This window comes from Brassica napus, unplaced genomic scaffold (assembly GCF_020379485.1).
Source record: "Brassica napus cultivar Da-Ae unplaced genomic scaffold, Da-Ae ScsIHWf_2251;HRSCAF=2904, whole genome shotgun sequence".
NCBI classification, from domain to species: domain Eukaryota; kingdom Viridiplantae; phylum Streptophyta; class Magnoliopsida; order Brassicales; family Brassicaceae; genus Brassica; species Brassica napus.
Window position 1 is genome coordinate 86767 of NW_026015648.1, and position 13545 is coordinate 100311.

The 13545-nt window shown below is 43.1% G+C and overlaps 1 protein-coding gene across 1 annotated transcript; it reads left to right on the forward strand.

The window, feature by feature from the left end:
- Window positions 1–4973: 4973 nt before the first annotated feature.
- Window positions 4974–7720, forward strand: LOC125600431. The gene is made up of 3 exons (XM_048773136.1): window positions 4974–5186; window positions 6267–7127; window positions 7238–7720. The coding sequence occupies exons 1-3, from the start codon at window positions 4974–4976 to the stop codon at window positions 7718–7720; spliced, it is 1557 nt and encodes a 518-aa protein (XP_048629093.1).
- Window positions 7721–13545: the final 5825 nt, after the last annotated feature.

The following is a 13545-nucleotide window of genomic DNA, read 5'->3' on the forward strand; positions in this document are numbered from 1 at the left end:
CTACCACCTGGGTCTCAAATTTCCGACCCCAAGTGGAGTCGCGGCTATCTGGAGATGCCAAAAACAGTCGCGGCTATGCTTCCTCGCAGAGCACAAGTTAAGGCAAATCACGACTTCTGCAACTGCAAACGGCAAACGCACGAAGATAGATCGATCTTCGGCCAAAAACGCCCCAAGAAAAGACGAATTAAAATCGTCTACCGACGCAAACGCATCGGACATCGAAACTCAAACTCGACACGAGTCCGAAGCCCACGCTACAACTCAACCGGAACATCCGGAAAATAGCGTTGACCCAGCCATGATCAACACGGTCAAGGCGGACAGCGCGACGTCTACCGCCGAGTAAAAACACTCTCGGCATGAAGCAGAACTACGAGATGGCTTGATCCTCGAAAGGGGTACGTAGGCAGCTCGTCAAAAGACGAGTTCAGCTATCCCCCTCTCTAAAAAGGGGGGGAAGTGGGTGCGTATACTCGTATTCTCCCATTTAGAAAAATCTTCATTATTGTAATCGAGTTTTTAGAAACTTCAAAAACTTTTACTACAATCTACGTTGCTCCTTTTTATCGAAAACGTTTACACTTCAGTTAAACGCAAAAACTTTCCGGACACGCCTGGAAACGTTAAGATTCTTGTCGGCGGCCTCATCCGGCCCATAATCGTAAAATTATCATTTTTCAAACACTCAAAGATACACGTATAATCCTCGAAACAACTGCGAGACGTCGCAAAGTTAAAATTCGAAGATAATACGAACAAATTGTCCGAACGCGACCACCAAAACCTTACACCCAGTTCGTCGATTGGCCCTGACGAACACGCCAGCCGTCTTAAACAAACGCAATTCGATCACTCTTTTGATCTTCAAAAACGTCCAACACAAGGACGAAAGCGAGCTACAACAAAAATCCGAAATTTTGGTTTAGCACTCCCAGTTGGCTTAAAAATTGCCTCTGAGAAGATGCTCGATTCGTACCATACAAGTCATATAAGCCGAGAACCTATCGCGGACTTTAAATTGGTGTGAGTCAGGAAGAAATCGCAACAGGAAAAACGATAGCCGGCTAGTCACCGCACAAACCTTAACTGAAAGTAAACCTAGATCTTGCCCTAAACCCAACGCTCTGGTCTCAAACATCTCAAGACATGATATCTAAATGATACGAGATCCTAAACCATGTCTATCGGTTCGCATCTCAATGTTCCCGAAAATCGTAAAGATAAGTAATTTTTTACGAAAATCACGAACGAACCAACAGATTGAACGTCTCATCGGAATTAAATATGAGACGACAACTCATATTTACTTCGAACCTACTCAGGAAAATTTGAAATGAAACATTCATCATATATATAAAACCGCGTAAAGCGGTAAGGGATTCAAAGCCACCAACGGCCAGTCCCGGTAAATACAAATACGGCCATCTAGGCCTAAGCAAAATTCAAATTTAAAAGGCCACACTCGGCCGAAAACAGATAAACGATAATCAAACTCAAAGGATCAGTCCATCCAATCGCTACCTTCTCACCCACCAAAGACGGGATCCTCGACGGTCGGTTCTGCATCATCGTCAGCGTCGGGCGGCCTTCGACCACTGCTCTGCCCAGTGGCATAGACAGCAGGCAAGGAGGTATCTTCAAAAAACACCCCCATATCATCATCAATCGACGAGCTGAAACAAGATCGATGAGTGTCGACCGCAGCACTGACCCTCTCGGGAGAGAAATAACCCCAAAACAGCGAGCCACCACGGAGAAGGTTTCGGACGACGCACAGATCTTCCGGAAAAGGAGGAATGGGGTTGTGCACTACAAAATAAACATAGTTCAGATATAAGGTAAAAAACGGGTGGTAAGAAAACAACGAGTGGTTATTCAACACGTTACCTCCTACCCCCCACAGTAGCCTAAACGAGGAAATGCACTCCACGGAAACCGAGGCTTGATCCAATCTAACGTAAAAAAAACAACTCTTCCATCCACGATCGCCCTGAGAGAATCCTTTCAGGACTTCCATAAAAGTACGCGGTCTAAAACCGTACAGACGATCGGTCCCAACATGAGACAGGGTAAGGAAAGCATCGAGATATTCAGCAGTGAGCTATATGCCTCGCTCGTACCCCAAGACTAGCAACCCGACAAGGTGCTTTATACCGCGGGGAGAAATCTGACTTATCGAAACTTCCAAACGGTTCAAAAACTCTACTATAACCGACGGAATGGGAAACCATAGGCGAGCACGCATCAGATGCTCCTCGTACAAAGTAAAAAAGCCTTCGGGAGGTTGGTCAGCCCTCTCCCCCTCGAGGGGTAATCGAAAATTCACGTTTTCCGGAACGCGACAGAAGCTGCGTACGGTTCCAAGGAATGGGAGGGTACACCTGCTCGGTCTCCCGACGACCCTTTCCGAAAAGGGCCTCACGGGAACCCACGGCTCGGGAGGCGGTTCTTCCACGTTGCGCGAAGCCACCCAATGTGCGTCGGCCTCGGCAGGGTCCGCGGAGTGTGCCACGAACTCGATCTCTTGAACAACCTCACCGCGTTGGTCACAGACAGTTTCGCGATTGAAGATAATAGGCTGAGCGTTTCCTAAAATCCCTTGAGACATTCTCAACAGGGAGGGAAAGGAAAATATCTCAATGGTAGAGAGAGAAAATTGAAAGGATCTTTTCACTCTTAAACTTTGAAAAGATAATGAAGTGAAAAGCTAGAAGCAGGTTATCTCCCTTCTTATAGGCATGATAATTTACTATTCAAACTCGGACTTTCGGATATTAATTCCATCCAACACGCCTAACTTGCCAAACATGCCAAACCGCACGCTAGGACCCTACGATGCATGGCCCTAACGGGCTGGGGGGCTAACTGTTGGGGTCAAAAACGGTCACGATAGAATTATCACCCGAAAACCCTCAGAAATCACATTTCCGAAAGAGAGTAAAAAAAAGATATAATTTTCGAAAAAATAACCAATACGAAGTTTTTACGAAGAAGTATCTTTGAAGATTCAAAGCAAACGAACCAAGCTCGGTCATTGCGTAACTACCGCACATACACGCTGTCCGGTCGCTACATAGCAACCAAGTCCGAGCCGATCTCGGTCGCTATGTAGCGACCGAGCATCCAACCTGTAGCGACCGAGCGCTCGTCATGCTCGGTCGCTACGTAGCGACCGAGCTCAAGCCAAGCTCGGTCGCTACGTAGCGTTCGAGCGCTCGTCCCGCTCGGTCGCTACGTAGCGACCGAACGATCGTCCCGCTCGTCGCTACGTAGCGACCGAGCCCAAGCCAAGCTCGGTCGCTACGTAGCGGCCGAGCATTCGTCCCGCTCGGTCGCTACGTAGCGACCGGGCTCGAGCCAAAATTCGGTCGTTGCGTAGCGATCGGGCTCTTCCGAACATCGATACGACAGCAGTCCATGCATTCTCGTCAAACCTTCAAATGCTATCTCCCGAAGACCGTAGCAAGCTCAGTCTATGTTTTCCGCTATTCTAAATCATCGATCAAACTTTGCGGATTAAAAACCGCGGAAAGTTCGTTCTTTATCGAAAGAAATCGTAATAAACGTGTCGAGTCGGAAGACGGCCCATAGGGACCTAAGACACGACTCGAGGCCCATCCTACGATTTTTTAACCAAAAGCCCGTAAACCTTAGCAAGGTTTACGCTTGGTCCACAAGGAAGGATAAATGTCAAGTTTCTGCGGATAATTACGGAAGTTTTGAAGATAATTGTGAAGATCGGAAAAAATGGAATATCTCCATTTTTATGCTATGACAGCTTAAGGGCAGAAGAGTAAAAGCGTAAACCGACCCTGGAGCTAGTATATAAGGAGTCCTAGGCGAGGAGCATGAAAGGAGGATTTTTCCAGAGCAAACTTAGCACGTAGAGCAATTTAGGCATTTTTCCATTTTTGTTATTTCGAGCTGCGACTCAATTAGGTTTAGCCGTCTTAGGGTTGCTAGAACCAGGAAACTCGCCGACAGCTCTTGAGCCCAGGCTTATACGTTGTTGTAAACGCTCATACGCAAATTCGGAATAAGATCTTCTTTGCTCTCTTTTCAATTTCTTATTTTTATCGTTGTTATTCTCGTGTTCTGATTGCTTGATGTGTGGTATTAGCAGATATCCAGGTCCTCTGGGAAATTAGGGTTTTCTTAGTTTCCTTATTTAAACGGAAATCGACAGTGCGAATTTCGGTTCCCACAGATATCTGGGTCCTCTGGGAAATTAGGGTTTTCCTAGTTTTCTTATTTAAACGGAAATCGACAGTGCGAATTTCGGTTCCCACAATATACTCACTATGTTTTATAATAAGTGTCATTCTAACATTTTTTCTTGCTACACAAAAAGTGTCTCTTTACAATTCAAATGCAAATTATACTTACTTTGAGCTGAAAATTAATAGCAACCTGCATTGATTTTATAAATAATTTTATATCTCAAATACTATTGGTCAGAGTAGTATAATTAATAACAACTTATATATATTTTATCCACTTTATTAATCTGTATGAAAAATGTCAAATTGACACTTATTCAGAAACAGAGGGAAAATCTAGTTGATATCTCTCACTCACTCTCCGCTCCAATATACACACAATATTTTATTAAAATAGTTCGAAATGTGGATGATGGGTTAGAACGAAGGAGGTGCAGATTCCTTCAACGGAGGAAGAAAGCTTCGTCCTCTCATCACACGCATCTACTCTTGCCCCACTTCCGCCGCAAATACCAATTTCGACCACCGCTTTAACATGGGTCTCTCTTACTCTCTCGCTCTCTCCCCCCCCTTACAAAAGATATATTTTCTAGTTTCCATTAATGCTCATTTTCTTGGCTTTCTTGTTAATTTTTTTATAAATGTTCTGTATCTAGAGAGAGGGCAATGCTCATTTTTCTTGCTTGTTATGATTTGTAAAACAGTGATGACAACAATGACAGCAGAAGCCTTCTTACAAAAAAAAAAACAATGTCAGCAGAGCAGAACAAGAGGGAGCTGATGATGCTAAACTCAGAGACTCAACATCCACCAGTAATGGTGAGCTCACGGTGGAACCCAACACCGGATCATTTAAAGGCTCTCGAAGAGATTTACCAACAAGGAACTAGAACTCCTTCGGCCGACCATATGAAACAGATTACCGCGCAGCTGAGACGGTACGGTAAGATCGAAGCCAAGAACGTTTTCTATTGGCTCCAAATTCCGAAACAACAAAGCCCGTGAACGCCAGAAACGGCGACGACAGATGGTAAATGGCCACGACTATTCAGTCTTTACAACAAATCCTGTCTCAAACCACGGGTTCTACAAGAAATATCTACCAGTTGAGAGACTAGTATTAGAAAAATAATATGACTCATATTTTAAGACACTGAATCTTAACTAAATTATGTTGAAATAATTAATCTATATTATTAAAACTCAAGTACAAAATTAGAGTGTTTGGAGACTTGAATATGACTATTAAAAAGATTTGGAGTGTTTGGAAACATGGATTATAGTCTTTTAAAAAAAAAAAAGTATTTAGAAACAAGTATAGTAGTATTAAGAAAAAAATTAAGAGAAAATGACTAGACTAATACAAAAAAGTAAGGTAATGACTAGACTAATACAAATCTTTTGAAAATGACTATAGTGTTTTTAGAACTCTAGTAAATTACTGTTTAAGCCCTTTATTATTTTTTTTTAGTTGTGATTAATTTTAATTTGAAAATCCACATCAGAAGTAATGATACCACGTCACCTAACACGAAGGAAAATCAAACGACGATCATTAACTTCTCCGAGACTGTTCTCCCACTAAACCCTAACTGTTTTCGAAATCGTGTTCACTACAACTCTTCTCGGCAAAGCGGCTTCTCTGAAATAATCTCGGTAATCTTCTTCTCTAGTCTCCGTAAGCGTTTTCTCTGAAATCGTGTGTCCGTAAGCTTCTTCTTCAGATTGGTTGTCTCGTCAAATCTCCGTAATCGTATTCTCTGGTATATTTCGAGGCTTTGCTCTGAGCTTTTCGAGTATTTGAGTGAGTATAATTAATGCTGTGAGTTAGATATATGTTTTGTCTGAGTTTGAGTTAGTATTCGTTACGGCTGATTTAGGATCCTTAACGACTGATTTATAGAAGGTAATTGTGACTGATTTAATATTCTTTGTGACTGATTTATTTATGTAATGATGGCTGAGTTATGTTTTGTGGCTTGTTTATTTTATGCCTTTCTTCTGATTTATCATTGATATGTTATATATGTCTTTTTTGATCAGATGGATGTTTCCGAAGATCTAGCAAGGGATTACCCTCCAAGACTTTACCCTGAAGGGGCTTCTATTTTTGAAAACAAAAGCATTAATACGAATAGCCATTTTTCTGAGATCCCTCGACTTAGACAAGCAATTGGAATAGATGTGTGGGATAATCAGAAGACGTATCCTGTTGGATTGATTGCTAAACTGGCTGAGAGCAAATTGGTGTGGTCTGGTAAGACCGTACATTATCTACTTTGTAGACAGCTGCGAGTCTATAAGAAGGAGATTTGGTCTATCGTTGTTGATCAACCTCTCAGGTTTAGCTTCATAGAATTTGGTGAGATCACATGTTTAAACACAAATCCACTTCCAGAAAAAAGTTTTGAACCTGATCCAGAGAATTACAAAGTGTTGTGGGAGTTGTTGAAAGTGCCGCTTGGGTACGGACCCAAGTTTGATGAACTTGTAGAAGTTTTAACGGAGTGTCCATTCTGGAGTGCTGATCAGCGGAAATGGTATGGGCTGTTGTTTCTTCAAGCCATTGGACTTTATGGCTTGCATCATAATTGTAGAATACCCTTTGAAAGTGCAAAAAGAGTATTCGATGATGACGCCCTGATGACTTATCCTTGGGGTCGGACTGCCTATGAATTTCTTGTTGATTCTATCAAGTTGTTGCATCCACAAGGAGGATCGTATACCTTTAGCGGCTTCAAGGACGTGTTATTGGTTTGGGCGTATGAATCTGTCACAGTGTTCGGAGAGATTTATGGCAGAAAAGTGAATCCAGACGAAATTCCGCTTTTGCGATGGGGTGGAAGTCGTACTCGTGCAAGTCTTACTACTACAATAGCTAAGGAGATGAATGATCATGGAACGGTAAGGTTTAAATCAGACATATGAATTATGTAATGTAATGTCTGAGTTATTGGATTATTTTATGGTTGAGTTGTTAATTTTAATGACTGATTTATGTTTTTGTATTGTAGGTGTGTGTGAGGAAAATGGTGATGAAGGAGGGTCTAGAAGAGCTGTTTCCTCAGTGGAAGGATGAAGCAGATGACCCACAACTTGATAACCTAATTAAAGATATACATGCAGATAGGTTTGTTAGAGATTTTTATGTGCAATCGAATGAGAAGAACAAAAAAACGAAGGCTGGAGTTTCGTCAGAGGCTGAGCCACCCTCAAAGAAGCAGAAGAAAGGTAAGAAACAGAAGGAGGTGAAAATCAATGAGGGTGAAACTACTGTTCTAGAGGAGAAGGAGAGTGCAAAGGAGAAGGGTCGTAGTGAAGCGGTTCTGCTGAACATAGTTGCTCATCTCGAGAAGTTGGACCGAAAATTTGACTCGAGATTAACAGAATACGACACCAAGTTTGGATCTTTTTCCCGAGGCCTTTTGGATACCATTGGAGATACAGTGAAAACTACAGTTGAAGAGCGTCTGAGAGTTTTTGGGGGTGTCCAATAGTAGTCAACCTGAAGGTCAAAACGTGATGGTCTCAGAAGACAACCAACAGCCGGAGTCCAATAGTGGTCAACCTGATGGTCAAAACGTGATGGTCTCAGAAGACAACCGACAGCCGGACTCCAATAGTGGTCAACCTGCATCTAAGACCCCTATTGATAAACAGTCCGAAGACAGCCAACCGCAAAAGACCCCTGATAAAGGCCAATCTGAGAAGAATCTGGCAGATGATATTGCTAAAGCTGATGCGAAAGGTATGGGAGCAAAGCTGAATTCGAAGGTTGTCAGGGATAAGGCTGTTGGGGTGAAAAAGAACTTGGATTCGGCGTTTGGTAATGCCGATGCAACAAATGCTGATTTGGTCTCTGATTCTCCTGGTAAGGAACCACCATTCGGACGCAGTTGCAGGGGCTTAGGGAAAAGAAATAACTTAGCGGCTGATTTGAAGAGGAATGAAGCTGAGTTATAGAAGAAGCAGAAGCAAGAAGAAGCTGAGTTAAAGAAGAAGCAGAAGCAAGAAGAAGCTGAGTTGAAGAGGAAGAAGAAACAAGAAGAGGCTGAGTTAAAGAAGAAAAAGAAGCAAGAAGAGGCTGATTTAAGAAGAAGAAGAAGAAGAAGAAGCAAGAAGAGGCTGACTTAAAGAAGGATATTCCTGCTTCAAAAAGGACTCGCAGTGGTACAATAAGAATAACCATTCCGACTAAGCAAATTGAGGCGGAAACAGACGAACTGTGGCCAGACGAACTGTTGCCGGAATCTGATGTGGAGGAAGATGAAAGGAAAAGGTGTGGAAGAATAAAGGAGTATCGGCTGAAAGCTGTTCAATTATCTCCAGATGGATCTCAAATGAGTGCGGAATTTGGTCCTTCTGTACCATTTCCCCACATCGGAGACAATGTAACGACGTGCATGAGAAAAGGTTTAGAACCTTCACCTGCAATATATGATTCCCTAGGACCTGTTGATCCGATTAAAAGAAATAATCTTTTGCAACACCTAAAGCCACACAAGTAAGGACTTTTGCACCATTTCGTTGATTGTAGCTAATAAAAAGATTTTACAGAGACTGAGTTGTGTTAAATTATCAGGAAAATTCCACATGGAGAAGCTCACGAGGATATTGAGTTCTACAGAATCCGCATCACTCCAAGACCTTGGCCCATCAAAGAATATGGATGACTGGTTCAAAATGTAAGTATGCAGCTGAGTTATATTTATTTTACGGCTAAGTTATAAGTATGGTACAGCTGAGTTATATATTATCTGTGCAGCATATTGCTGCGTATATTAGAGTCCTCATTCAAAGGTCCAAACAAGATCCCAGCCCATCTGGTCCAAGCGCGTTGCCTTTATAGACTCTTGGTTCCTTCAATCATGGGTTCACGATTATAAGCAGTTCGAAGCCAAACCGGAAATGGTCAAATTCAAAGGAAGTGGTTACGAGGGGTTAGCAAACGGTTTGATCCCCATAGACATTCAGACAAAGTTGCGGTGGTTTACAGATGTAGATCACTTGTACGGAGTGCTTAATACTGGCGGCAATCATTGGGTGGGTTTTCACGTGGATCTGCATAAAGAGAAGGTTGATTGCTATGATTCAATCGTTGGAGAGCAAACACTCGAAAGTGAGCTGAGAATGCTAAATTTCTTTAGGCCGCTTACTGGTATGATCCCTGCGATTCTGAATGCCCTTATTCCTGATGATATCCGAGTCCCTGCCAAGTAAGAGTTTGTATTCAGACGAAGAACAAAACGTATTGTTCCACAAAACAACCTGAGAGGCGACTGTGGAGTGTATGCATTGAAGTTCGTCGAGTGTCTAGCGCTTGGTGTAGCTTTTGATGGGATATCGGATGAAAATATTCAAGGTCTGAGAATGAAGATGGCAGCAGATGTCTTCGATGAAGGAAGTTGTAGTTTGGTAGGGTCGTTTGGCGATGAATGAAGATGAGTTTTGTATGACTTATGGCTAGATATTTTGTACTTGACTTAAAGTTATGATTTGTTTATCGTAACTCAGCCACCTTGTTTAAATTACGCAGCTGTTACGTTAGATATAGCTCAGCCAAACCTCAAACCATACCCTAAAATAGGAAAATATTTAATAAGTCAGCCGATTCGTCTTCATAAAACAGCCGTTAAGGTAGATATAGCTCAGCCAAACCTCAAACCATACCCTAAGATAGGAAAATATTTAATAAGTCAGCAGATTCGTCTTCATAAAGCAGCCGTTAAGGTAGATAAAAGTCAGCCATACTTTAAACCATACCCTGAATTAAAATAATTGATATGTTTATACTTCAAAATGTTATAACATTCCCTAATAAGTGAATATATAATCAACCGAATGTCTCTTATTTATTGAATTAACGAGTTTAGAATCGATCATGATCTTGAGGTATATGTTGTCTTGCAGTTACTTAAAACCTTACATGTAGATATAGAGTGTGCTCATAATACAACTCTCCTAAACTATATACAACGCATTTTAAGACTAAATTTATGTTATTTGTTATATTTAAATCCCTAAATAAACAAACCTAAACTCTAAACCCTAAACCCTAAACCCTAAATCCCAAATATTAAATCAGCCGTAATAGGCTATATAACTCGGATGCCATGTTTGTTAAATGTTGTCGTTTGGCGGGAAATAAGATAAATGAATTTTGAGAAATTTTAATTCCCGCCGTTTCACGTTCTATGTTTCTCTATATATAGTGCCCTCTCTAATACCCTTTCTTACGCCTTTATCTCTCTAGAAAAAACCTAAACAATATCTCTCTATCCCCATCAAAAGCCATGCCGATTGTTCCTGGAAATTCAGAGAGGTTAGAGAACAGTGTTTTTGCGATACTAAGCTCTGCAAATCGTGAAAACCTCCCTGTTCTATACCCTGGTCCGTTGTTGGGGTCAAAATCGGTCACGACGGAATCAATATCTGAAAGTCCATAAAAATCAGCATAAACGTTTTTACGAAAAGTAATCTTCGTAAAGATATCTTTACGAAGAGCTTTGCAGTAAAATATCGTCCAAATCTCAATCGAACCACTAAATACCGATTGTCCGAAGGCAACAGACAAGTATCCAAATCGGCCGCGGACAAGCTCGAGTATGGAAATCAGACCGCGGACAAGCCAAGCTCGATCGATACGCGGCGACCAAGCATGCACACAGCTCGGTCGCTACGTAGCGACCGAGCTCGAGCCAAGCTCGGTCGCTGCGTAGCGACCGAGCGTCCGTCCCGCTCGGTCGCTACGAAGGGACCAAGCTCGAGCCAAGCTCGGTCGCTACGTAGGGACCGAGAGCCCGTCTCGCTCGGTCGCTGCGTCCGTCTCGCTCGGTCGCTACGTAGCGACCGAGCTCGGCCAAGCTTGGTCGCTACATAGCGATCGAGCGCTCGTTCCGCTCGGTCTCTACGTAGCGACCGGGCTCGAGCCAAAGTTCGGTCGCTGCGTAGTGACCTAGCTCTTCCGAACATCGGTACGACACCAGTACATGCATTCTCGTCAAACCTTCGAATGTTATCTTCCGAAGACCATAGCGAGCTCAGTCTATGTTTTCCGCTATTCTAAATCATCGATCAAACTTCACGGATTAGAAACCGCGGAAAGTTCTTTCTTTGTCGAAAGAAATCGTAGTAAACGCTTCGAGTCGGAAGACGGCCCAAAGGGACCTAAAACACGACTCGAGGCCCATCCTGCGATTTCTTAACCAAAAGCCCATTAACCACAGCATGGTTTACGCTTGGTCCACAAGAAAGGATAAATGTCAAGTTTCCGCGGATAAATACGGAAGTTTTGAAGATAATTGTGAAAATCGGGAAAAATGGAATATCTCCATTTTTATGCTATGACGGCTTAAGGGCAGAAGAGTAAGAGAGTAAACCGACCTTGGAGCTAGTATATAAGGAGTCCTAGGCGAGGATCATAGGAGAACTTTTTAGATTCAGAATTCTCTGCACTTAGAAACTTTAGGCTTTATTCTCGACAAGTTTGGTTTCTATGACTGGCACTCAATTACTAGACGAACTCGCCCAGGCAGTTCGGTCTCTTGTCCAGCTCTATCAATTGAACTACGTTCGGCTTGATCCTCGAAAGGGGTACGTAGGCAGCCTTTAACAAGGTTCAGTCCGAAATCAATCAAAAACCTTTTATGTATCTTTTTTCGTCTTATGTTATCGAGCTGTGTGGGAACCGAAATTCGCACTGTCGATTTCCATTTAAATAAGGAAACTAGGAAAACCCTAATTTCCCAAAGGACCCGGATATCTTCTAATTACCACACGTCAAGCAATCAGGACACGAGAATAACAACGATAAAGAATAAGAAATCGAAAAAGAGAGCAAAGAAGATCTTATTCCGAATTTGCGTATGAGCGTTTACAACAAGGTATAAGCCTGGGCTCGAGAGCTGTCGGCGAGATTCCTAGTTCTAGCAACCCTAAGACGGCTAAACCTAATTGAGTCGCAGCTCGAAATAACAAAAACGGAAAATTGCCTAAATTACTCTAAGTGCTAAGTTTGCTCTGAAAAAGTTCTTCTTCATGCTCCTCGCCTAGGACTCCTTATATACTAGCTCCAAGGTCGGTTTACGCTTTTACTCTTCTGCCCTTAAGCCGTCATAGCATAAAAATGGAGATATTCCATTTTTCCCGATCTTCACAATTATCTTCAAAACTTCCGTATTTATCCGCGGAAACTTGACATTTATCTTTCCTTGTGGGCCAAGCGTAAACCGTGCTGCGGTTTACAGGCTTTGGGTTAGGAAATCGAAGGATGGGCCTCGAGTCGTGTTTTAGGTCCTTTTGGGCCGTCTTCCGACTCGGCACGTTTACTACGAATTTTCCGCGGTTTCTCATCCGCGAAGTTTGATCGATGAGTTCGAATAGCGGAAAACGTGGACTGAGCTTGACGAGAATGCATGGATTGATGTCTGTCGATGTCCGGAAGAGTTCAATCGCTACACAGCGACCGAACTTCGGCTCGAGCCCGGTCGCTACGTAGCGATCGAGCGGGATGAGCGCTCGGTCGCTACGTAGCGACCGAGCTTTGGCTTGAGTTCGGTCGCTACGTAGCGACCGAGCGATCGTCCCGCTCGGTCGCTACGTAGCGATCGAGCTTGGCTCGGATTTGGTTGCTGCATAGCGACCGGACGGCGTGTATGAGTGGTGACCGAGCTTGGTTTGTTCGGTTTGTATCTCAAGGATACTTCTTCGTAAAAACTTCGTATTGGTTATATTTTACGAAAGTTGTATCCTTCTTTTTACTATCTCTTTCGGAAATGCGATCTCCGAGGATTTTCGAGTGGTAATTCCGTCGTGACCGTTTTTAACCCCAACAGTTAGCCCGCCAGCCCGTTAGGATCATGCGTCGTAGGATCCTAGCGTGCGGTTAGGCATGTTTGGTAAGTTAGGCGTGTTGGATGGAATATTATCCGAAAGTCCGAGCTTGAATAGTAAATCCTCATGCCTATAAGAAGGGAGGTAACTTGTTTCTAGATTTTCATTCCATTATCTTCTCAAAGTTTAAGAGTGAAAAGGTTCTTTCAACTTTCTCTCTCTATCATTGAGACTTTTCCTTTTCCTCCTTGTCAAGAATGTCTCAAGGGATTTCGGCAAACGCTCGGCATACTATCTTCAATCGCGGAACCGTCCGTTACGGACGCGGTGAGGTTTTCCGAGAGATCGAGTTCGTGGCACACTCCGTCGACCCTACCGAGGCCGACGCATATTGGGTGGATATGTGCAACGTGGAAGAGCCGCCTCCCAAGCCGTGGTTTCCCATGAGACCTTTTTCGGAAAGGGTCGTTGGGAGACCGAGCAGGTGTAC